We start from the raw sequence: 25,131 nt of genomic DNA on the forward strand, positions 1-25,131 counted from the left end.
AACTTGGAGGAAGGATTGTAAGGACAAAGAAGGAGTCAGGGTGGAGAATAACTGTGTTTCACAAGAGTTCCTTAAAGCAATTAAAGCACCTCTCATGGCAAGAGACAAAAGAAGCTCCATGACACCAATGTGAGCTCTGATCCCCACAGACCTTACAGGCAGGGCTGTGTCTGACGAGAGATCAGCAAAGAGAAGTGATGTTGGGAGAGCATTGCTAATTCAGAGCGGTGACTTTTCTTCTGCAGCAGCACTGGGGGTGGGCACTTCAGCCAAGTGCAGTGAGCACTGTGCTTTCAGCTGGGGTGGAGGAGGTGCTCACCGGGGCTGCCGTGACCCGTGCAGCTCTGACTGCTCCCAGCAGCGGAGAGCTTTATTCCAGGATCCTGTCCAAACAATGACGCAGGGAACAACATCCTGCCCAACCTCCTGGCCCCATTAATTTGAAGGGGGATGTGCCTTAGTTTTCCCACTGAAAAGGTCTGCAAGGGGCTGAACAACACCTGCATTCTGCCAGACTGAGAGTTACTCATCAGACAAATTGTTCCAGGGACGGAAGACAGGTATATTTAGCACAATAAACACAATTTGCTCCCAAAGCTTACTGACTTTCAAGAATAGAACACACATTGCTATAGGATGATGGATTTCCCCTTATTTTTATTAAAAGCTGCATGATGAAAAAGTGTTAAAAAGTATGGGAGAGTTAATGCTCTAGGGGATTAATTCATGACCATTTTTCACAAGCGTATCAGAGTTATCATGTAGTAACGAGTATAACTGGCAAAAAATAGTGAAAATAATGGAAGCTGTTTAACATAACTACACAATAACTTTTGAGACACAAAACCAGAATGTTCAGTTCCTGTAGAAATGTACATGGGGTTAAAAGTCATTAGGTATTTAGAAACTTGCCCTTGATAAATTGATAATTGTCTTTTCTAGAATCTTGGCATAGTTTATGTTACGTACTTTTTTTTTTTTAACTATGAAGGTCAAATTCAATTATGTAATTTCGTTTGACAATATTTTGACAAAAAAATTCCAAATATCTAAAATTAGCTGTCATGCTAGATTTACAAAGATTAGAAGAGCTTGGAGAATAACAGGATTTTAAGATATTATTTGAAAAATTGTGCTGATTTTAGAATGTTTTTCTTATTTCATACCAATACTACTAAAATATAGGGGGGAAAATTAAGGGGTAAACAATACATATGTTTATATTTAATTTGTAGTCCAGTTTCTCTTTCTGGTTTCCATAAAATGTTTACCTCATTTTAACACTCAGCAAAGAGATTTGTTGCCTTGTGTGTGCATAATTGCACGTGGGAATATTTCTATACAACTTTTCAGCCTTGCAAAAGCCTTCTAAATTAACATTGTTATAATAAGCATGGTGTTCAGACAATAAAGACATATAAACAAAAGAATAAAATTATTGAGCTATTTGTATTTAAATTGCATGTATACAGCATTTTGGATCAAAAATAGTCTAATAAAAGCTGGTTAATGATACATTTTTACTATCCTTTAACAGGGAGAAACCCTGTTGTCACATGTCAACCAAATACTTGGATTACAATCAGAGGAAAACTGTGACTTGAGTTATTACTATGGCAAAAGCTAATGCTTGCTCAAACACCATCATAAAACCTGATTATAGGTCTAATGGACCTCGCTACAAACTCTGAGTCTGGAAACCTCCATTTAAAGAAAGGAACGGTTGGCTATTGGGAGTGATAAAGCTTTCTTTGTTTAGCTTAAAAGAGGGGGTTTTCTAATATGTGAAATTATGAATCATCAATTTTCCTAAATAAAATTCAAAGATTCCAAATCCTGGTTTTACGTGTATTTTGCAAAGTGATAACTTCCATCTTCTCTCCTCTAACTCTTCCTAATGCCAACAGTGATAGCAGCAGGCTCTGAGGACTTGGAGTTCTCTGAGGACTGTGAAGACCACAGATGTCAGTGGGTCATGTGGGGAACCCACTGTCAGGAGTTTCATCAGCTCAAAGTGGGACACAATTTTTTACACAGACTCCAAAATCAGTGCTTCAGATTATTTACCAGAAAGAACCTAAGCAGAATTTTAGTTTACCTGATGGTGTGAAGCACAGAGTCACAGAATGGGTCAGGTTGGGAGGGGACCACATCTGGTCCCACCTCCAGGCAGGGTTATCCCACAGCACATGGAACTGGATTGCATCCAGATGGATTTTAAACAAACCTGGTCGTGTTTTGAGTCCAACCTGTGATATAGGTTGGATCAAAATTGCAGGTTGTACCATAGTGTCCCACCCAGGCTGGATCTATTCTGTTTCAGCTACAGCTGAACCCCAACCATTACAGACATGCTAAATCACTGGTAGCTCTATGAATAAGTTTTTCTGAGAGGGACCACAATCTGGGATTTACAGAAAACTCTCCAGACACATTTGGAGCCTGATCTTACAAGGCATTGAGCATCTTGGATTCCCATTCATGTTTAATATCTTAACAAGAGGATCTTGACACTTTGGAAGACATTAAGAAATGGGGGCACAAAGTAAAAACTTTATATTCTACTACTCTTTTTTTTTTTTTTTTTAAATTATTTAAATGACAGATACTTTTAAGATAAAAAAATTTTAATGACAAAACCTTTGCTGAAATTCCTACTTTGTTACACCACTCTTCTGGTACTCATACTTCAGCTTCTCTGTCAATAAGCAGGCATCCTCTAGAACAAAAACCAGCAAATAGAAAAATGTTAAAATGTCAGAAGTTTATGTATATACATCGGTATCTACATGTTTTATATTTGGGGTTGGCATCTAATTAATCAGATTTGTTTCTGTCTCAAAGGCTTATTTCTGTAAATTAGAAGTAATTACACGATCAAAGGCAATTAAATTCTAAAACTGGGAACATGTGCAAAAAAACTGAGGGAAGTGTGAATTCATTCATTTATGAGCAGGAAAAATATAATTATTTAGACATAGTAATACAGAGATGATGTGTAATTGCCTGTCAAAATCAGGTTAAGTATTGATAGCAATGACATTTTGTAAAAATCAGCACATTGATATAAAGTCTGCAGATTAAGAGCAAATGCTGTACCAGGAAGATCTTGAACTGTCTTGGACAGAGGCTCACAGAGGCTTTGAGGCACTTATTTCTTCACCAGGTTCTGTTATTAAAAAAAAAAAAAAAAAAAAAAGCATGAGTGTTTTAGACTTGCAACAGTTTTAATGGTTAAAAGGCCTAAATGGTTCAATTGAAAAACATGACCTACTGAAAAAAAGTCACAAGAAAAGGAAATCTAAAAAACACAGAGGTGAGTCACATAAGATATAATTCTAGAAACACAGAACTGACAGGGGTTTCTGGTCTCATTTCTTGCCCTCCTGTGCAGCAGTTCTCCAACAGGACAGGTCTGGGTGGGACCAGCTGGGGAGCCAACAAGGGAGATACATTTGGGAGAAGACGATGGCCAAGACAGCACTGAAAGATGGCAGGCAGGAGGAACACCATGCAGGGGAGGAATTGAGCAGGGCAGGAAGCAAGAGAAGGCTGCGACTTCTCAGTGGCGTCTTCCTCATGGGATGTGATCAGGGAACAGGTGGCTGGGAGGCCATGGCTTGACTCTGCAGTTCTTGACAGCCACAGAGTCCATTTGCTCCAGTGATGCTGTCTCATTCCTTCCTCACTCCGTTTCCACACCAAACTCCCTCCTCCTGGCTGCACTTTCTGCTCTGTTCCCAGGGACTCTCCAGCAACACACTTCCCTCTGCCTTGTTCCACCTACAACATCCCTGGGGCATTGTTCCTTATTTTGGGAACCACTGATCTGCTTCGCCTCCTCAAATGAAGAAAGTGCACATTATATCTAGTCCACCCCTGACATCCATTCTCCAAGGCTTCTGATGAAGGCTGTTTCCCAACATCCCTAATCTCTCTGTTTCAGTGCTTCACAGCCTTATTGCTCTGTTTCTTCCCTAATACTTAAGATAAATATTTATTGCAAATTAAACTGATTTTTCTCTTGTTCTACCTTTTGCAGACACAAAGAGCAATGGAACAGCCCTCTTTCAGAATAACTCCTTAGAGCTTGAGAGACTGTTTTCCTTTCTGTAATCTTCTCTTTTGGAGGCTAAGAAAACACAGTCTCTTCAATATTTGAAAGGAAGTCATGTTTTCTTAACTGGATCCTCCTCAATTTGTCACTACCTCTTTGTACTGTGATGCCTAAAACTGGACTTTAGCTTTCAGTCACAGCAATACCAATGGTGTTTGTTTGGCATCATAGTTTAACTCGTGGCCAAAATAAATAATCCAGTTCTGGTGAGAGTTAAAAATAATGTTCAAAGCAGTGTCTCCGCCGGTACAATGTCTGGAACAGATTAAAACTACTGTACCACTCATGACTCAATAAAATTTCTGTTTTGTAATTTCACGGGCTTTTATTAAGTATAGCTGCTAATTAGGACTTTATCCATAGTTGTATGCAAGTAAGAACAGGATAAGTAAATCTATGAAGAATATCTGAGAATTGGCATTCCCATATGGAATCTCATGTTGTATGGGGGCAAGGTGTGTGTTAGTGGTTTATTAACAATGTAGTTATTCCAGGTGACACGTTCTGAAACCAGGCCTAAAGTAAATGAATGGGAATTCCTTTCCTAGCAGATCAAGGCTTAAATGAAAACAATCTAATGAAACCTGCACAGCTCAGCTTGACTTGGAAACTCAGCCAGTGGCAAGCAGCCCCGAGCCCCAGATGGTCAGAAGTGCTCACTTCTCCAAGGCATCAGAACTGTGCTGTCCCACCCCAGCTTCACACCAATGCAGTGTTGCTGCTCTTTCCAGTGAATGCGCTTTGGTGGAAAAGTGGTGTAAAGTGAGTGACTCAAGCCCAGAATGTGGCTGGGTACAGCAACATCTGTATTTCCAGGAAAAAACACAGAAAAGTGTGTCTCTGACAGCTGCAGACACTGACACGTGCAAGAGACAGGGGGGATGTGCACATGACAGATGGGGAGTTACAGCAGAAATTGCTTTTCTTGTGCACCTTTCAGCCTTTTGCCTTCACACTTGGGCACCAAGCTATTATTGGCTGATTAACAGCTTTGCCCTCCCAGCACATATTAAGCATATCAAGGATAACTGATGGAATACTGAGCCATAAATGTTTTCTTGGCATTTGTTTGGCCTATGCTATTTGGAAACAATAAAAGCATCTCATATTCATAATGATAATACATATATACCACCACAGATCACACCATCAAGCATTCTCCTTCCATCTTATTGTGCAAAATGTGGGGATAACATTAATATGTATTAATACAATGTAAATATAATTAATCATAATAGGATGTCCCTGACAGATTACCACTGCTGTTGATAAAATATAATTAAAATTGTCTGGTTGGATTTTCAGTGCAGCTAGAATTGGCATCTCTGTTCCTTCTGTTTCCGTGTGTGTATCTACAGAATGCTATACTTCTAAAAATCCATTATTTCGTGATGGTTTTGTAGAAAACAATGCAGGGCTGCAACTCCTTTACATTATATGATTAGTGAAAAGCCGTAAAAAAGAAAGAAGGCCGCACCCACAAAGACTGAAGCTACGACTAATTCCAGAAAGGACAGGAATTTTAGGCAACATTCTCTCAAAAGATTATAAAGAAAATGAAACAGACAACAGCTGAGACTGCATGCCCGTGTGATGGGAATCCATTAAAATCCAAAGTTTGCATTATTCAAAGACTGTTGGACTTTATTAAACAAGAATTCCACTGAAAGCTCCATAAAGTGATAAAAGTCATAAGAGGATTATTGTTTCAGGTATATAGTTTCAGCTGAAACTAGTTTGGAAAAAAAAAAAAAAGAAATTTTTTAGAGAAGATGACAAAAGTAACAGTGAGTGTAGCAAGCACGAGGTGACCCAGAAATAATTTTTCACTGTGTTTTCCAAATAAAAAAATGAGGTAGGATCTACTGAAAGTGGGAGGTGGTGGGCTTGGATACAAAGCAAGGGCTTCTTTGTGCACTGCCATCTCATCACTGGAACTCCCTGCTGCAGGATGCTGAGGATGCAGTAGTTTCCTGTGGGCTCAAGAAGTGCCATGGAAAACAAATAGAAGGAAAGCCCACACGCTCTCCTACTCCTCCACTATAGCTCACCTGCTTAAGCAGAATCCTCCATCAAGATATGGTAACATGCTCTTATGTTCTCACATGGTTTCAAGTGCCTGTACACAAGCAAGGCCCTATTTGTACCTCCTGCTGATGAGCCTGAACTAGTGTACGTACAAAAGTTGTACTGTAAGGCAACACAGCATTTTCATTACATCTATTTTCCTTTTAACAGAATTACTTCCATGTATTCAGATCCACCACTAGCCAATACTGCATGTTTTTGTCACCAAAGGGAGAGAAAGCAAGACTATCTCGATGTATTACCATGTCGGTGATACACAGCTGATGAGATAGAACCCATTATTGTATTTTAAAATTTACTTGCATTTTTAAAGGTCACACAGCTGCTTTGAGTTATATAGTCTGAAGAATGATGTAATGGTGTAGGAATAGAGATAGATCAGAAAATAATACGGCTGCAAACAACATGTTCATCCCATACTTGTAGATGATCTTCCGAAGTATTTTTCTGTCTTGATAAATGAAAACTGATGCAATGCCTTTTAGAAGCATGTTGGGCCTACCTGTTTAACCATGTATCCTGACTTGGTTAACTTGGAAGGGAGGCAGTTGTACTTGGAGGTTTTATTAATATAAAGATTAATGAATTTGTACAATTTGGGCATGCAAACCATTTCTATCAGGCATATTCCATTTAGAATAAACAGTAAGCCTTATATAAGAGTTGTGTCAAAGTTTACTGAATAGGGCCCTTGGTAGCTAATGTAACATTTCTCCAACAAATCAAAGGTATTGTTCTATGCTCACATGAATATACAGTAGCCATTACCTTAAATTTAAAACTTACTGTGAGCAGCAAACACACTGTGGGGATATGAAGGCCATATTGTATCAGTGGAGTCTGCAGAGATTTTCTTCATATGGCTTTGCCTGGTTGAAATATAAGTTGCAGTTGAAAGCTAAAGGGATTACTTTTGAATAGTCATCACAAAGGTTGATTATATTCGTATATCATTTAGCTGGACCCTGCAGGCTATTATTCCATTAGCTGTGCTGGCCCTGCACTGTCAAAAAGTTGATCGTATAATGTAAAAAGGGTCCATGCTATGTTAAGGTATGTGGAGCAACTTGAAGCAGCAATCTTTTAGAGCAGTACAGCTCTGTATTTGAAGGTAGATTGCATTTAAAATAAATATCCTCAAAATGGAATAAGTACAATAAACCTACCTCTGTTTCCTATTTTTCCTTCTTCGAATAGGCTGTATATAATTTGAGTAAGTTAATTGCACCAGGTGAGATATTGGCTATGGAGTATTTTTTCATGCTCACAGCTGAAGAACTACACCTCAAAATAGCTGTGTCTTTACGTGAAACCCTCATGGAAACGCCGTTTCTGGTGAAATAGGTTTGCTGGTCATGCTTCCCTTGCACATGCAAACACACACACATTTTCTTCCAGTGCTTAATAAAATGGATCTTCAGATGGTTCCATTATGTGGATGCCTTAATATTATTTTATGCTAAAACATGGACAGCGCATTAGATTGAAAGCATCTTACTGTTCCAGGAGGCAGAGCAATCATGGACTATCCCTAGATAGCAAATGCTCCCATTGGGGAAACATTGCCAACAACACAGGCTAATGAATCACAGCAGTTATTAATCATGGGCATTTGGAAAAGCCACACATAACAGAGATGGACTCTCAAGATGAGGAAGCTTAGAAGGTGGGACTGAGAAAAAGACAGAAGATCATCCAATTGCATTTTAGAATAAATTTATGGATGTGTATTTGCTTCAGCAGAGTTGTGACCATGCTTGCCTCTGTCTTTCTAAGCAGGCAGAGAAAGAAACAATTAAACTGGCTCAGTTCTCAGCTGTCAGATCCTTGAAGGACAATTTGGCAAAAATAAATAAAGAACACGCAAATACAAGACCCTTAGGGCTTATGGCCTAGTGGAAGTGAGACAGTGCTTCTTTTATTCGACAAAGTTGTTTAATTTAGATTGTAAAAGCAAGAGTTAGTTCTCTTTCAGCACACCATATACATTATTCAGGGAAATGAACGAGTCTTTATGAGTACAAATGGGAATCTTTAATGAACTACAGCCTGCACTTGAGCAGGTAGGTTTCTAGGAATAAAGACTTCACAGATGGGCAAGTTTATGAATGAGAAGCAGAATTTATTTTATAAGCTTTTGAAGAGCCTACTCAGACTATGGCACTATAATGAAAGTGAAAGGTTTTTTTGGTTTGGGTGAGAAAATCTAACAGGAATATAAATTTTTCCCTAACTAATAACTTCCATTGTTTACTAACTCATATTCAACAGTTCTCAGAAAATTTAATCTTCCTCTCTTACATAGTTTGGCCATGTTCCAGACATTTGTACAATGGAAATTTCTCTTGATCTTACCTTTTTCACTTCTGTGCATTGTTATACATTCATCTGTGACATCTTTTGCTCAAACCATTTGTTGAATATAAATTTTAAATAACAGCTCTATCAGGCCAAATTGTTGACGGTAGATAGAAAACCAGGGATTTTTCTCAAGGCCAAAATATGACACTGTGTCTTTTGTGTATCTGGAAGTTAGAGATCACAAAAATTCTAGACAAATATTGGTGACACAGAAAAATCAGCTTTGGAAAACAATCATCAAGAAGATCACTTCAAACATGAAGAAACCTGAACAAAATTGCTGCCAGTTTTTAGCTTATAGTTTTACCTTTACTGTCAATAAATTCTACATTAAATCCAAACTATTAGCCTAAAATTTCAGTACAGCATTTTGTCTCTGGCTCGATTTCATATTTGCCATTTAGTGTCTTGAAATATTCTCAATCAAAGGCAAAGTTTTCCAGCAGCAGAAAGCAGCTGAGCGTCTGCCCAGCTGGTTAATCAAAGTTTCCACAGTGCAAAGTAGAATTCCCAAATGGCCTAGAGAAGGGTTTCTTTTCTTTCAGTCCCCATCCAGATGCAGAATGATCACAACTGCAACCTACTTGCTGTCTCCTAAAGACAAGAAAAGTCCTGGGGGGACCTGCTGAGAAAGCAAACTTCTGAGCAAAGGGTGTCTGCTTTCTCTTGTGGTAGAAGCCAAACTTGCTCTTGTCTACCCTGAGGAGCTGGTGAGAACAAGGAGTATAAAAACACTTCTATTACCTCTATCTTTGCTTATCACTAAAGACTGAGCCTGAAATCTACTCAGAAATCCATATGAAAGGAAACCCTTACCTTGCTCACAGAAGAGACAGTTTATTGTCTCACAGAACACTTACCAGTATTTTTAGAGGCATTCCTATAGACTTTTACAGAAATGTGTCTGTCTCAATGATATTGCATCAAAGTTTCAACCCACATCTTTAGAGTATGAATGAAATCTACTTTTTTTTTTTTTTTTTTTTTTTTTTTTTTTTTTTTTTTTTTTTTTGTGAAGGGCAAAGAAGCAGTAAGCAAGGTGATGTTTCTGACAACTTATTGATCACAACAGAAGCAGTATATTTGTTCCTAAATTGTGTGCAGAACTATCATGACTACTTCACTTAAAAAAAAATGCGAAGTCAGGTATATTGGGTGCTCAGTAAATAAATAAAGTACAGTAGCTGTGAAAACACAGATTTCAGACACAGTGACAATTCTGACACCAATTCATAACAAAGCCACTACCCTGAAAAATTCTTGCTGTCTTCCCCCAATTCACTACAGTCTCTACTGTAAATTTAAATACTCTGCTGGAGAATCTACTTTTTGCATTTTTTGCATTTACTGTGCAACTTTTGTATATGACTACACATAAAGCCTCATCCTTTTTCATTTACTCAGATATAGTGCATTTTGTCTGTTAAATATTTGGTGTTAAAACACAGTTAAAACCTGCACAGCAGGACAGTTCATGTGCCTGCTTTTTGTGAATACCACCTTCTACCCACTGAGCAAAACACTGAGCAGAAGAGCTGCTCACTGGCAGTGTGTAATATTTATTTCTGAATATGCAGCTTGATGTGTCTTCAAAGGACCTAGCTGTCACAGAGTGGTTAGCACTCCTTTCTCTGAAATTCAGGTTCCTTAAAGGTGTCCCAGGGGAGGAAAGCTGGGAAACACAGATTACTTAAGCACGTCCTCTTGCTTAACTGTATGCCATCATCATACTGAGGTTCAAATACAGTATCAGACTGCTTAGACTGAAACTATCTCTGATTTTAGTTCTTTCTGCTTTACCTCTGTATTTTGACATGAGTGTCCTATCTAATTTTGTTAAGAGTTTCTCATTCTGCAGCTCTCATTTCTTATGTTGAGAGTTTGGCTCTGCTGTTTTCTGGTCTCTAAAAGTTTGCCTGCCCTTCTATAATTACACTTGTAAGAGCACTTTTTCATGGCTGAGAGCATCTCCAGTGACGACTCTGCCTGGTAGCTTGCAAACTGTTTGTCATCTAAGGTCTCTATAATGCAGGTTTTTTTTGCCTGGGAAACTGTCTTCCAAGAACTTAGCCAAAGGTATCACCTGGGTACAGAAGCAGAAGCCAGTGAAGCAGAGAAATCCCAGCAATGCATCTGCTACAAGAAAAAAAAAGGAATGCCATGGAGATTTTTTTCTCCTTACCTGACTTTAGCTTTATATCTTCTAAGGCACCCCAGGCATGAGTGCATCCTCTCTGCCTGAGGAGATGTAGGGAAGTGTCTGGAAGATAATGTTCTTTAAAAAGAAGGTATGGAATCCCTTATGGAAGTATCAATTTTCTTGTGACTAAGCTTGTCTGGGGAGAATATTGCTCCCCTCTAAGACTGAAGAAAAGTGCTCCTACTTATCTTTAAAAAATAACCAACAAAAATAACTGCTGGAAATGAAGGTCCTAGTTTATGCAGGGTCCTTGCAGTGACATGTGCTGACACTGGTGTGCTATAGGACATACCTCTCCCATGGGCACTTGGGAGAATCCTCTTTGTCTCAGCTTTTGTTGCTGATTTTACCAATAGGTTGAGAACACAGAATCAGAAATCAAACCTAATTCTCTTCGCCAGGCATTGGGAACAATACTTTTGCTGGCCACAGCAACACAGGGTGTTTAGTTTCTCCCTCCTAGTTTTTGAATTTATGGCCATGTTCTCCCAGACAACGTGTGACAACTTGAAAGACCAAGACTTGTCTTTACAGCTAAGCAGAGAGCTCCAGCTTTCACGCCAGTCACTCGCTTCTTTTGATGAGAAATAGATTCACATGAAAAAAAGATTACACTGAAAAATGGAAATGGATTTTCTGTTTTATTAGCAGTAGCACAAGACTTGTGAGCTACTTTAGAAAGTTATAGAACTACAGAGACTTTTAAGAAAAAGCCAGCAGAAGCTAGAATTTAAAAATAAATGCTCTGGCTAGTCTGGGCCCAATTCTCAACTGATGCAGGCAATGCAGGTTCACTGAAGTTAGCATGGTTATGTCAGCTTTGCCAAATTGCTTCAAAACAGATCTTTTTAGAAAACATTTGACTTCAGAAATTTTAAATTCACTTTGAATTATGCCATACCAGTCACACTGTTTTGCTCAAGGAACAGCAGAGATTAGAAGCACGCAGCAGGAAAGCAAAATGCCTTCATGAAGCAAAAAATGTCACCCTCCTATTCCACTCCTTGACCACAGTGATGAGAGTCACCAGCAGGTACTCCCAGTGTGGCAGACACTTAACAGAGCTGAGGGGAGGCAGGGACTTCTAGGTTCAAGGGAAGGGGAGCAGCAATGGGTGACCTGGCTTCTTTTGGATCTTTTCCACAACCACAATGCAAGGGGAGAAAAGGAAACAGGGTTATTTAGGTGTTGCTGCTCAGTTCTGTCCCTCACAAAGGCAGCAGTGGAAGTGCAGGCAGACACCAGCTGCTGCTGGTTTGAGATGCTTTCCTAAGATGAGAGAAATCATACAAAGCTGAGAAATAAAGAAGGGATTTTCCCCCAGGGCACAAGTCTGATAGGGATTCTAGCAGATTTTATTTTTTTTATAAACTGTTCCCACAGTTAAGGAAATCTGATATGAGATTATCTTAGGGTTGAAAATACAATGATTTCCCCAAATTCACAAAGTGAATGGTGAACTTGAGATGATTTCAGGTGTCTGAATCTTTTACAGACCAGGGCACTTGACTGTGCACTTGACTGTGTCATCATGCCCCTCCATGGGAGGATGTGAGAGTCTCTTTGGAAGCTGGATAAATTCCAAGCACTAGGCAGAAGACTCTGGGCACCAGTAATTTGATAATTTAACATCAGTCTGTACTCAGAGGAATGTTTGGTGCTTTGACACCAGGTCTTCCTTATAAAAACAGTAACTGGCATAAAATCCATGCTGGGATCTGTATGTTCTGATCAAACCACAGTCTTACCTCACAACAAAGCTCACAAAGTGTAATAGACAAAATTCATTGCTATAAATTGGAATAAGACAGCTCCACTTGGAGGTCTCAAAGTCTCCAGGTCACAGGTGAGCCTGCCAGGCACGGCAGTGGGACAATAGCCCTGGGAAGGTTTACTTGCCCCACTACAAGTCTCCCTGGTGGAATGTTTGCTGTGGCTCTATTTAATTCTTAATCTCTGCATCTCTGTTTAATTCCTAGCTGCTTTAGAGACCTGTTGTAACACAGCAGTTAAAAAAAAATATTCACATGTACTGCCAGGCCTCCCCAAAGAGTACTAACTTGACACGTAGGCCATGACAGCTGGGCTTGGACTACTAAGAAATCTAATCCAGGGTTTCCATCATCTCAGTTGTTGCCTTTCTTTCATTACAGTTTGACTCAGCCCCTAATGGATTCAGCTTTATAAAATCAGAAAAAGAGGAAAAGAAAGCAATTTATTCATGTTTCACTAGAGCTCGCAGAAGACGTGAATTTTCTCTAAAAATGCAAATTATTTTGTGCCACACAAGTGAGACTGGGCAGCTAAAGCTCTTAGAGGAAGGGCCTTTCCCAGGGCTAATGTTTTTATACCCAGTGATTGAATAAATTGATCCCTTTTTTATCACATCTCTTCTGCTCTCCTTTTTCTTCAGAGGAATGTAACCAAAGGTACCAAAGCACCCTTTTTGACTCTAAGAAAACTGATTATGCCTGTTAATTTAGTTTTTAATCCCAGCCATATCAAAATAAACACCATTGGCATGCGGAGCAGAAATCAATATCTCTTAAGCATCAAGTTAGTAAAAACAAGGATTTAGTAAGAATCCAAGATGTAAAAGACTAATGTACCAACTAAGCCCTTATTTATGTAATGCGTCATTATACAAGCTCAATATAAACCTGAAAGAAACTATTTCAGAAGAGCAGAAATGGTTTACTTGTACTGCATCAAAAATGACCCCATAAGACCTCCTTTACTGAGCTAGCCCAGATATTTAATGTGAACATATGTTTTTAAAGGATTTCTTGTCTTATGTCCAGTCATTCTTGTTAATTCATGGGATAGCATCCTGCAGATGTGCTTTTTTCTATGCTACATAAAGCAAAAATTACATTTAACAAGTGCAAGGTTGGTCATAAAAAATAAATAAAAATAGACTCTTAAAAGCTGGGAAATCACAAAGTGAAGCTATCAGTCATTCTTATTGAGAAGGGTGAGGACAACTTGAAATAAAACTTGCACATCTATGAAGAGACATTCCTAATATGCCAGCACATGCCTGTTATTTCCCATTCTCTATAGGTTGCTTTCATTGGCCCAATATTTCTTCCTTTAGGGTAAGCTGCAGTGCACGTTTGCTCTAGATTCCCTTTCTAGTCATTGACTTAAATTTTAATAGTAATTAAATTAAACACTTTGAACCTATGTGCAGGTTTGCTTACTTGAAAGAAGTGAGAAATCAGTTTTTGTGCATTCTACTTCTGGGTAAGAACTTCAAACTGCATGTTTGTTTACCAGTAGTGTTATTCGTTAATATAATTGTTTAATATGCTAATAAAATAACTTTCAGATTAGTTTTCAACTACTAATCCAAATCTAAGTATTAATTTATGCACGTTGTCCAAATTTGTGCACCATATGCAAACTAATTAAACCATTGTGATGAGTATTTAGTTCTGTATGGTTTCACTCCTTCCTGAGTGCAGAGGTGAGACACAATACCACTTCAAAAAAAGGAATATTTTCTTCTACTTTTTTCTGACACTAAGGATCTCAATCTTGCATCCATTATTTGTACTTTTCTTTCAAGAGTTGGTATACTATGGCATTCAGAAAGAGGAATCATTCTGTGTTCTAGGACATTGTTAGTTTAGAGATCACCAAGTTCACCTAAATCAAAAGTATAGACATCTCAAATACACATTTCTTGTATATATTTACATTCAAATTATTATTTGTAATGGCAAAGTAGCTTCACAATTAACAATTATGTGAAAAGGCAAATTTAGTATGAAATTTGTTTTCTGATTTTATAGGAACAACACGTCACAGATAGAAATAGTTACAACACAACTCCCCAAGAGCTTTTAAGTAATGCTTTAGCAAAACACAATACTTTTTTATAACTTCATTTGAAGTTTAATCTCACACACAAATGATTTACAGTTCAATGCAGACAACAGCTACTGGCATCTTAAAAGTAGTTTTAGTAGAGAAGTTTAAATTATGAAACAAGAGATTTATTTTGAAGAGTTCTGGATTTGTTAATGGACAACTAAATTTAGTAAGACAATGCTAATTCATAGTTTTGTATATAATATATTTGCTAAGGACATATCTATTCACCAAAAATAAGTGTAAACAAACAACCTAATACAAGCCAAAGTACTGGTCCAGGTCTGGATTAAATTCTGACTTTCCCAAGTTACTTCATTAACCACAGGAGGTACAATATTAAAGTTTACATTTATACCTAAGTACTTTTATGTATTTTTTTAAAATAAATGTAGGTCTTCACTATATATAGAAAGCAAACAGAAAAAACAGCAGTTTTCACACTGTGAAACAAAGGGTTAAAAGTTAGGCTGTTGAAAAAAGGAAATTATTTTTTTGTAATTTTTTTTTTTTGCAGACATTTAAATAAATCATGACATCTTAATTCAAGCATACATCACACACTTGAGAGAAAATATGACTTGGCAAAAATGTAATATACCAGCTTTGAAGCTAATTTTGAAAAGCTCACACAAGACACCACAGAGCACACATTGCATCTTCTGAAATTTCCAAAACAAGCCAGCAGGCTTAGAACCTTTCAGAACTCCTGTACAAAGTGAAGACCAGGCAAAAATGAACCACAAAGGATCACAAACAGAATTCTTTTTTTTTCTTTCAAATCCCTGTCCCTACTTTTTGGGCTATCAGGTAAAACTTTCAGAAGATACAACTCTTTCCTTCTGAATGCTGGAGCTTTCTACTGTTTCACCACATTTATGCATTCCAAACAATTTCTGTCTCTCCCTTTCTCTCAAGTACCCAAAGCTTTCCAGGACACTTTCACTGAACTATTCCCTCCATTCGTTTCCCCAAAGAGGTTTGAATGTTCTTCCAGTATCAAATGCTGTGGTATTTGCCTGATTCTGCAGACAAGTTAAAGCAATATCCTTGAATAAACCTCTTTTCCTACTCCCATTTCAATTAGGGTGTTATCTCTAAATTCAAATAACAGCACTTCACTATCAAATCAAACTTCATCTCTGATCATTTAACCAGTGCTGTGAGGAGAGAAAAAGGAGTGAAGTCCCTATCAGAAAAGCATTGCAAGGAAAAGATAAAAGAAAATCCTGAAGACAGCAAAAATGTGAAAAGATGATGAAGGAAAAAAGAGTGGAAATAGTCATTAACAATACAGATTTTTTTCCCAAAAAAGTAATGAACAAGACAATGCAGGGAAAATCACTAAGTGACAAAAAGTTTAGTAACCACATGATATTGTATTCTGACACTGATTACTGGGGAAGCTTCCTTGAACTTTGAAAATGCAAGAAGGTACAGGTGTCTCTACTATATAGCTCTCAATTAAAAGCAGCATCAGGACCTCTGTAGGTTGACATGCCTGTCAGAAATTCCCCTGGATAGCCCAGGAGGTTGCAGCTGTTTTGCAATCACCCTGTGTCCTGCTCATTTGCCACTGACACAGAAAGCTGCTCTCTGCTGTAGCACATGAACATCAACTCGATCCCCTCACTGCACCTAGGAACAGCTGATGACGGCCTGGCTTTAAACTGCACTCCAGTGTGAAATTTCATGGTGCCAAGATATCAGAGAGAATTTTTGAAAACACAACAGCTGGAAGTTTTCAGTGTATGGGCATAAAAGTACAGCTTAACCCAGTGGTTTAATTTATGATGACCACACAAAAACAACAGAGCACTGATATCAAGCATCACATCTCCACAGATTGCATTGTTCTCCTATTTCTATTTGTGTCCCTAAGAATGAAATAGTGGGGAGAAGCACAATTACATTTTTTTTTTTCCCCCAGAAAAACACACACAAAAGCTGAATGAGAACTCATGGAACAGAAGATAACAGCAGAAAGGTGAAATGTATTATTGGGTCAGTGGTCACTAATGAAGACCTCCAGCAGAGATCAGCATTTTTATTTTTTAGGTAAGAGAGGAACAGTCTCAAACCAAAACATTGCCAGAGTAGGATTAGAACAAGCTGAGAAATCAATCAGGCAAGAAAGTAGTATTTGCTCAAGAGGTTTAAAGGACATGTACAAAAGTATTGCTTAAATCAGCCTCAGTAAAAGAGTGACATGAAGTGCTGAACAAGACATTAATTAAAACCAAGAATGTGCCATGGGAGGAGAGACCAGTAAAAATCTGACTTTCATACCAGGCAAATTAGCTACAACTCTAATAAAGGATATAATGATAGATAAGTAAATTAAAATGTTATAATGAATAAAAGAAATCAAGATCACTTCTGCAGAGGTCTCCTGAGGTTATTTTCTCTTGAGGAATACAAGAGATCTGGACGACTATTACCTGGTTGATTAGAATCCCAGAATGCTTCAGATATCTTCCCTGGATTAAATATAACTATTTAAAGGCAGAAAAGAAAGATAAAAATAGATGGATTGATTTTCATTATGGAAAAACATCAGTAGTGAATTCAACAGGGATCTAAGGCAGAATTTGTTCTGTAAACATTCAAATAAACCAAACAATTCAAAACGTTGGTGAACAGCAAAGTGACAGAACCTACTGCTGACAAAAAAAAAATTGTACTGGGTGATCAAAATCAAATCTTTAAAGAACTTCAAAAAGAGTTTATGACTGGGCAATAAAGCGTCAGATAAAATTCAGTGTTGATAAATGCAAATTGATGCATGTATGTAAAATGTCTTTTATGCACAAGGAGATTGGAAACTGCAGCTTGATAGAAAGATGACTGATAGCAGGATATAAAGAGATGTATCTATTTTCATGAGTGCCATGAAGAAAAGGAGTGAGAAATTATAACTTAATTTCTTACAGAGCAAAAGTTGAAACAACTGAAGCTGCAAAAAATGGGTTAAGGGCAGATCCAAGGAATCTGCATTTTAGCAGCCAAATTCAATGGGATGCCTTGGCTGCCAGTTATGTAACAGAAATGCACTGGATAAGCTCATGAACAAACACAGGAAAGTCTATTAAATATGATGGGATCTAGATTCAACTTCTTCAAGAAGTCCCTGACTTCTTGCTGAAGATATGGAGAGAATACCACGCAGAGGTCTTCCTTCCAAATTTCCTGGTTTTATATTTTCCCCTAATCTATTAACCACTGCTGAACAGACACCAGGCTAAAGAGGCCTTTGATTCAGCTTACTACAGTCTTTTTTTCCATATATCATGTGAGTATTAGAAAAGCATGATCTTTAATCATGCAGACTAGAGAAGGGTTAGCATAAAAAACCTACAGAGAAACTCTTCCAATTGTTCCATGCAGGAAACAAGACTTAAATGACCTCTGCTAAACATTACCAGGGGTTTTCATCACTCTCTCAATTTCATATTTTTGGTGACTAAAACTCATTCTATCAAACTTGACATTTTCTGAACATTAACAGCTATTTGACTTTCATTTAAAAGCTACTAACAAATGATGGTTTGTGAGTGCTGATCCCTCCAAGATATGATGACTATTTTTTCTCGAGAGAATAACACAAATTTGCCTGTGGTGCTAACATAAAGGCACTCAGACTGGTTTTTTATGGTTTTAGCAACAATAGAACATATCAGCATTGTCATGGAAAGACTGGATGCTAAACTGTCACCTCCACTCTTTAACCAAGAGCTGGATCTTGTGCTGTATATACTGAAATTGGGAGCACACCAGTTGTTAAAAATCCCAAGGCAAGCACTGATATTACAAATAGGAGCACCATTTCCTAGAGCGAGAGGAGTTTGCAGACTGGTCTTCAGCTTGCAGATCATCTGCAGCTGCCCTGTGGGAGGACAGTTTTTATAAATAAAATATTTGGGAACAGTGGTAGTTATAGCATTATTACAAAGTCCAAAAAAAGATATCAAAGGGCAGTGTTGCATGTGTTGAACAACAAGTCTGCAGGATTTTTTTTCCCTGAACAGCTCTATACTTCTGTACTGTGCACAGAAAACCAGCATTTTAAAGGTACTTTAAAACAAAATGCAAGACATATTTTTTTAAAAACTGGTGGTATTACTTTTGTGTACACATGGAATTAATTTTATCTACACAACTACCTACGGTTGTTACCATTTTTACATATTTTGCTAGCATGTCTTAAGGTTTTTTCAGGTAACACAGGAACTGCCTTGACTCCCCATTGATGTGGGAATAAGCCAAATTCCTATGTGTTTATTGCTGAGGTGGGAAGGCTTAGGCAGGTACAGGCTTCATGTTTTCTCTGCTTAGAAAAAAATAACTTTAGGATTTGGGTTGTAATATGGCAATGAAAAACCTTCTTCTGCTATTTGTCATATTGAACAGACTCAATTTACTGTAACTTGTGTTTGAATGAAAATGCTAAACAGTTATTGGATAACAGGTTTATAATACATTTATCATTTGCATTGAAAAAAAAGTAGGATAGACTAGAAACCTGCATAAATGTATGAAAAGAAGTTCATCAAAATACATCACTCAGCCTGAAGAAAATATCAGCAACACAGAGTATCTGGCAGACACAGAGGCAGGAATACAATGAGATACACAGTCTCAGTTCTTTGTAAACAGAACATCACACTGAGCTGATTGATGTGAAAGGCATAGGTGATCCCAGAGCATGATTTGGGGCTAAATATTACTTACCAGACCTGCAGATCATTCAGTAAAAACTGGCAGGGGTTTTAATTCTTTAAAGTATTATTACTGCATCACTGTCCAGATTTTCAGTGGGACAAATACAAGTAGCTGGATTATCTTGCTGTTTCTCCCTACACAATATAATTTTCTTCAATCAGAGACTGTAAAATACAATTGAGCCTCAATTTTGCATGACTGCCAAGCATACACATGACAGTAAATTATGACAGAATTTTATGGCAATCCCTGAGATTTTTAGGATAAAACACCGTGCAAGTAGGAGTTATTGAAAGACAATAGTTTTGTAGGAAGGTTTGAGCCACATTTCTCAAAGAATTTCTGGATTTCATTATGCTATTGGTACCAGTTTTTTAAAAAAGAATCTCATTTTCTTCTGACATACTAATATGAAAGTGTTTGGTTTGGTTCCTAACAGTTATTGTCCACAACTGACCACAACAGCATTGGTCACAGAAGACTTGGACATTAATCTTTTAAAATTATGTAATTTTATTTATTAATAGGAAATGCCTACAAAGCTCACAAAAAAAGTCTCCCACTGTTTTTTGGATGAATGTGTGTGGGACAAGGCTATCCCTGCGGTTTCAGTGGTGCATTTCTGTAAAACAGAGTCACTGCTCTCTCTGTCCTTCTAGTAATCACAAATTCTTCAGAACTAACCTTTCCAAGCAAGCTTCCACTGCAGATTTTGTTTCCTGCATATATTTCAGAGCTGAAATAGGAGCCATACAGAACATTCGTAGATGACAATATCTGAGCTGAGAGTCAAAAACATCTTGTATTGCTTTGGGTAGGGTGTAGGAGTTGGAGAAGACCTTAGGTAGGCATCCTCCCTACAGAGTGTTTTTGTTGTTGTTTATTTTTTAGCAGACTTGTGCCTGTTTTTTGCGTTTCACTTATTCTATCTTTGGTGTAGTATAGTATACATAATTTAAATAACCAGGGAATCTCTCTGGGCTCAAAACCACCTGCTGGCTTATATTAGCTAATTAATGGTGATTTATCCAAGTTACTAATTTGAGTGGAGCTGATTGCCTTTAGGAATTTTGAGAACGTTGTAAGAATTTTGATTATAATTATGCTTATTTGATGGGCAGTCTACTTAAAATACTTAAAAAATATTTGCCTCCCAGCTGATTTTTAACTGTGCCAAATGAATGACTCTGTGTTGTTTTCTGACTCGAGATCATGTATTCAGGTAGTTTGTTTACTCTGATACTCAATTTCATCTTGGTCTGACTCCCTATGATTTTCTCTTTTCTATCAGGGTTTATTTGCCTAGCTTTGAAACAATGACTGCTTGAAAAATAGTCCTGATCTTGAACCTGTGGAGCTTAATCATTTTCACAAAAACTAATATAGCAGATTCATTTTAGCCAAACTTCTCTGTCATGCTGACCTGATTCCCAGGGCCTGAAAGTGTGAATTTAATGGTGGTACAATGTCTGAGGTAAGAATATAATAGAAACCTCTCAGCAGTGTATCTATTGGATCAGTGTAATTTCTTTTTTCTCTACTGGTCTCAATGTCTCTTAAGGCAATCTAGTCTGCAGACAGCAAAGGAGACCAGCCTTCTCTTTTATTGTGATCCCAATGCTACTTATACTAAACAAAGAATCAAGTCCCTCGATAAGGTAGGCAGTAGACATAAGTACATAATCCTAGAGGAAAATTTACTCTATTAAAAAACTTATTATTTTGCTGTGAATTCAAGAGGATGCTACTCGGAGGTCTATCCCAAAGAACAGAAGACAAAGTTATTACAGCTTAGCTGTATTGCTATTGCTTTTTAACATCAGGGATGAGGATATTTTTATCTTAATCATTTTCAGGTATTAAAAGTGAGAATTATACACTATGTTCTCTGGTGGTAGATACGTTGCCTTCCAGTACACATTTGTAGATGGAAATTTAATAGAGCTAAAATACTTCCCAAACTGAACCAACTTTTCCAACGTAACTCAAGCATGATAGATTTTACTTCTAGTGGATTTACTGTCATGAAAGTATTCTTATTGTGCAAATTTTTTCCACAGAAACTTCTATGATAAAGGAAACTTAGGATATGACCCAGCATAGCTGTGCTCTCACAGGTTCTTCTTTATACAAAGCATTCTGTCAAAGTCTTGTCTGCTACTGAGGAGGTGGAGGAAATTGTAGACAAGTTTCCTAAAAGTCTCAATTAATTTTATATGAGAAAGTATATGAAAAGCTATAATTTATGGAAATTGTCTTTAAAACTGGATTGCTCCATTTAAGCATTTAATTCCACATCTTTGACTGAAATCCAGGAAGTGCAAGATAATAAAGAATGGTCCTGATATAATACTGCTGTTCAGAATCAGAATCAACTGTACCTGGAGCATTTTGGTCAGACAATTTTTTAACATAGACTTTCAAAACTTCCAAAAATCACACACATTTCCTTCTCTCCCTAGGCTTCTTATAAATAAAGTGTATATTTCCATTGGGAGTTCTGGGTAATCAACATCTCAAACTGCTTTAAATATTTAGGTATGGTTTTCACTGCCTAATTATAAATAGCCAGTATTAAAGAGATATGACCTTAGGTTTTCAGTGATCTCTTTCCTGAAAGATTAAGAGCAGAATTAATTAACAGCTGTGCTTTTCTGTGATTATTGAAAAAACAAGAGAAAAAGGTGCATCAGAGAGAAAAGGTGAGTCAAACATTTGCAAAGCAAATCAGTGGCATGGAGTGAAATAAATTCCTATCTCATGGTGCACACCCTCAGTGCCTTATCTTCTCCAGACATTATTCTCCATGTGCTTTTCTGGTAGTCTGAGTCCTTCTTGTGGTGACAAATTTTGCTTACTATGAAAGTCAGACTTTTGTCCAATTTATGCTGCTCTTTATTGTTATGCATTTCCTCTCTGAATAGTGTTCAATAAAATAAAGCAAAGAGTAATTCTTTCCCTGTTCACTCATAAAAATTACCTTACTGTTAAGTAAAATGGATTCAAAGGACAGAGGTGTTACAGTTCACTTCTGCACTTGAACTTGTTCAGCCAGATCACAGTAAAAGCTACAAGGCTTTTGTTGTCTTCCACAGCAAAATAAATACAGCTACTGTTAGTTTTTTCACACCAAAAGCACACCTCTTTTGGCAGTGAAGACAAAGCCAACTCTCCCTCCAGTTCCTCTACAGTCTTTGATCTCTTAATTCCCATTTCTCCTTCCCCTTGATGTTCTGGTCTCTCTGATCTCTGTTCATCACTACCATATATGTCCGTATAATCTCCCACTCATAATAACTCTAGGACAACCAGAACCTCATCCTTCATTTCTGGCAGATGTGCATTTCTCTTGAAATAAAAACCTAGGCAATCTTGCAGTTTCATTTGAGACCAGTTCATCAGTGATGTTTTGATTACCACTGCCCAAATTCAGTGAGCAAGTCAGTGAATCATGTCTGTGAACACCAGATTTCAAGATTTTATATTAATGAAAAATATGTAAAAGAAAATCTAAGGGACTCTTTGTAATGTTATTTTATATTTAAAATATTGTCTGATTTAGCTCACTCAATTGCTGGTCATGAACATTTGAGTTTTGCTCAATGTGTTGATAACATTATGCTCCATTTTAATTTTTGAGCAACATTTAGATATGTTTACCTAATATGTGTCCAAGAAAAGAGACTAACCTTTCAGAAACCAAATGAAGTAGCTAAACTTGAAAAAAACCCCATGATATATAGTGTTTGCCATAACCACATACTAAAAAAAACCAAATGGAAGTGTAAATTACATACAATACCCTCAAAATCTGCTGCATCTCACATTCTGAAAAGCAATTGATTGGAAGATACATGGCATTGTGATACCTAGCAAATGCATACCTACTATAATTCCCTATTTTTAAACAAGGAGTTCTCCCAGTTCCTCCACCACAGAAACGAATATGCTGACTAATCAAATTAAATACTGTTTACCTGAAGAGACACTATTGAATTAAATGATCTTCATATTACTTATCCCCTTCTTCACAACTGGTGAAAACAAATAGAGCTCAAATTCAAATCTCTGAGCAAGGGATGAACCAAACTTGCCCTCTGCAGAATGTACTTTGTTTAGGCTCTATTCACATGGAAAACATCTAGGACTGCTTGGCATTTTGAACACACTGTATTTTTCACAAATTAACTGTACAGCATTGGACTTATTAATCATTATTTTAAAAAATACTTTCTTGCAAAAAAATGCCCTTTAATGCCCTTTACCTCGTAGGTACTGTCTTGTGCAATGTACTTATTAAAAAGAGCACATCCCTGTAGCCCAGAGGGCTGACAGCTCCCTCCAAAGCTGTACTGCTGCTCTGAGCTAACCTCCAGGGGCTACTCGAGAGTGATGCAGCCTTCATCCCCTCCTACAGAGTCTGAACAGATCATGCCTACAACAGCCTCAACCTCAACTATCCTGAGAAATGCTATTCCTAAGGTTCTTACTGAACTCCCCTTCTCATAGAGAAGCAGTTTGGCTGAGCAGAGAAGGCAAAAAAAAAATCACCTATCATTTAAAAAAAATTTCAAACAATTTTATGAAAGAATAAGAGCATGGATTCAGTGCAACTGAGGGCTTTTTTCTCCTGCTCAGACACAGGTAACATTTGTTTCCATTATATCACTCATCCGTGACTTTTTATCTCACATGATGAAAATATAACAAAGAAATAAAACTGCCAAACTCTGAGCCTTATGACTGAGACAGGGAATGCTTGCAGACAGCACTGAAGAACAAAAAAGCACTGAACAAATCCAGTTCAAAAAGACTGATCATATCCTGAGGTACAGCTAGGGCTTTTTTGTTGTTGCCTGTTAGAAGTGGCATAAAATCTTTAGAGATTTTTTTCCTCCAAAGATGATATTTCTCTAGTTTACTAGATACACTGTTTTGCTTTGCATGAACACCCTCTTTGACATTAAGTTCAGCCTTCAGGCTAGCGTCGCTTATCTCTCTTTCCAAAAATCCTCATATTTGATTGTCACATTTATTAAGTCAGACTCTGAAAAAACTTCCATCAATCTGCAGCCCTTTTCTCTTTCTAATCTTCCTCCAAAATGTAAGCAAATAATTTAAATGCTTGTAGGAAAATGCAAAAATTATAGATATAGTTTAGCCATAAGGCATTGCATACAATTAATTTTTTTAAAATAGTTGTCTGAATTTCAAATCTATAAGTATTTTTAATTTCTAGAGGCCAAAAATGGAAAAATACTCGAATATTTAATATGTTACAATACACGCCCTATGAACCAATTTTCTATTTGCTTAGTTTCCCCTTGCAAGGCCCTTTCTTGGGTTATAGATTCCTTAATACTGAGTAGAGGAAGAAAACACTACAGACCTAATAGAATTTCTGTCAAATTCAAATTACTTGTTAGCTACCTATGGCTAACCTTGAGTTTACATGGAAACATATTTAAATTGAAAAAAATAAAATTTCTTTAACATCATACTATATCAGAGGACTTGGCAGCAAGAGAAGCAGTCTTGTGAGCACACACAAAATGCTGAATGAGGAAATGGATCTCTTGGCTGAACCCAGGTATGGGGGAAACAGGCATTTCACTTGCAGCATGTGCTCGTCTTTGAGTGCTAATTAGGGGTTCTAAGACTCCAGCAATGGGAAGAGATGAAATGGTCCTGGGCTGGAAAGAGGAGGTGAAAAAGGCTGGTCTGTTATTTTAGCCAGAGAGAGAAGAAACAGGCAATGGAAGGAGTG

At 37.4% G+C, this 25,131-nt stretch overlaps 1 protein-coding gene across 1 annotated transcript in view; it reads right to left on the reverse strand.

Moving 5' to 3' along the window:
• Positions 1-2,654: 2,654 nt before the first annotated feature.
• TTC29 (tetratricopeptide repeat domain 29) overlaps positions 2,655-25,131 on the reverse strand; it is a 110,772-nt gene continuing 88,295 nt past the window's right edge. Inside the window, exon 10 of the mRNA XM_041411887.1 lies at positions 2,655-2,719. Coding sequence (XP_041267821.1) covers positions 2,655-2,719 — 65 coding nt within the window. The remainder of the gene's footprint in view (positions 2,720-25,131) is intronic.

The sequence above is a fragment of the Onychostruthus taczanowskii genome, unplaced genomic scaffold, assembly GCF_017590055.1.
Source record: "Onychostruthus taczanowskii isolate IOZ18803 unplaced genomic scaffold, ASM1759005v1 scaffold38, whole genome shotgun sequence".
Classification (NCBI taxonomy): domain Eukaryota; kingdom Metazoa; phylum Chordata; class Aves; order Passeriformes; family Passeridae; genus Onychostruthus; species Onychostruthus taczanowskii.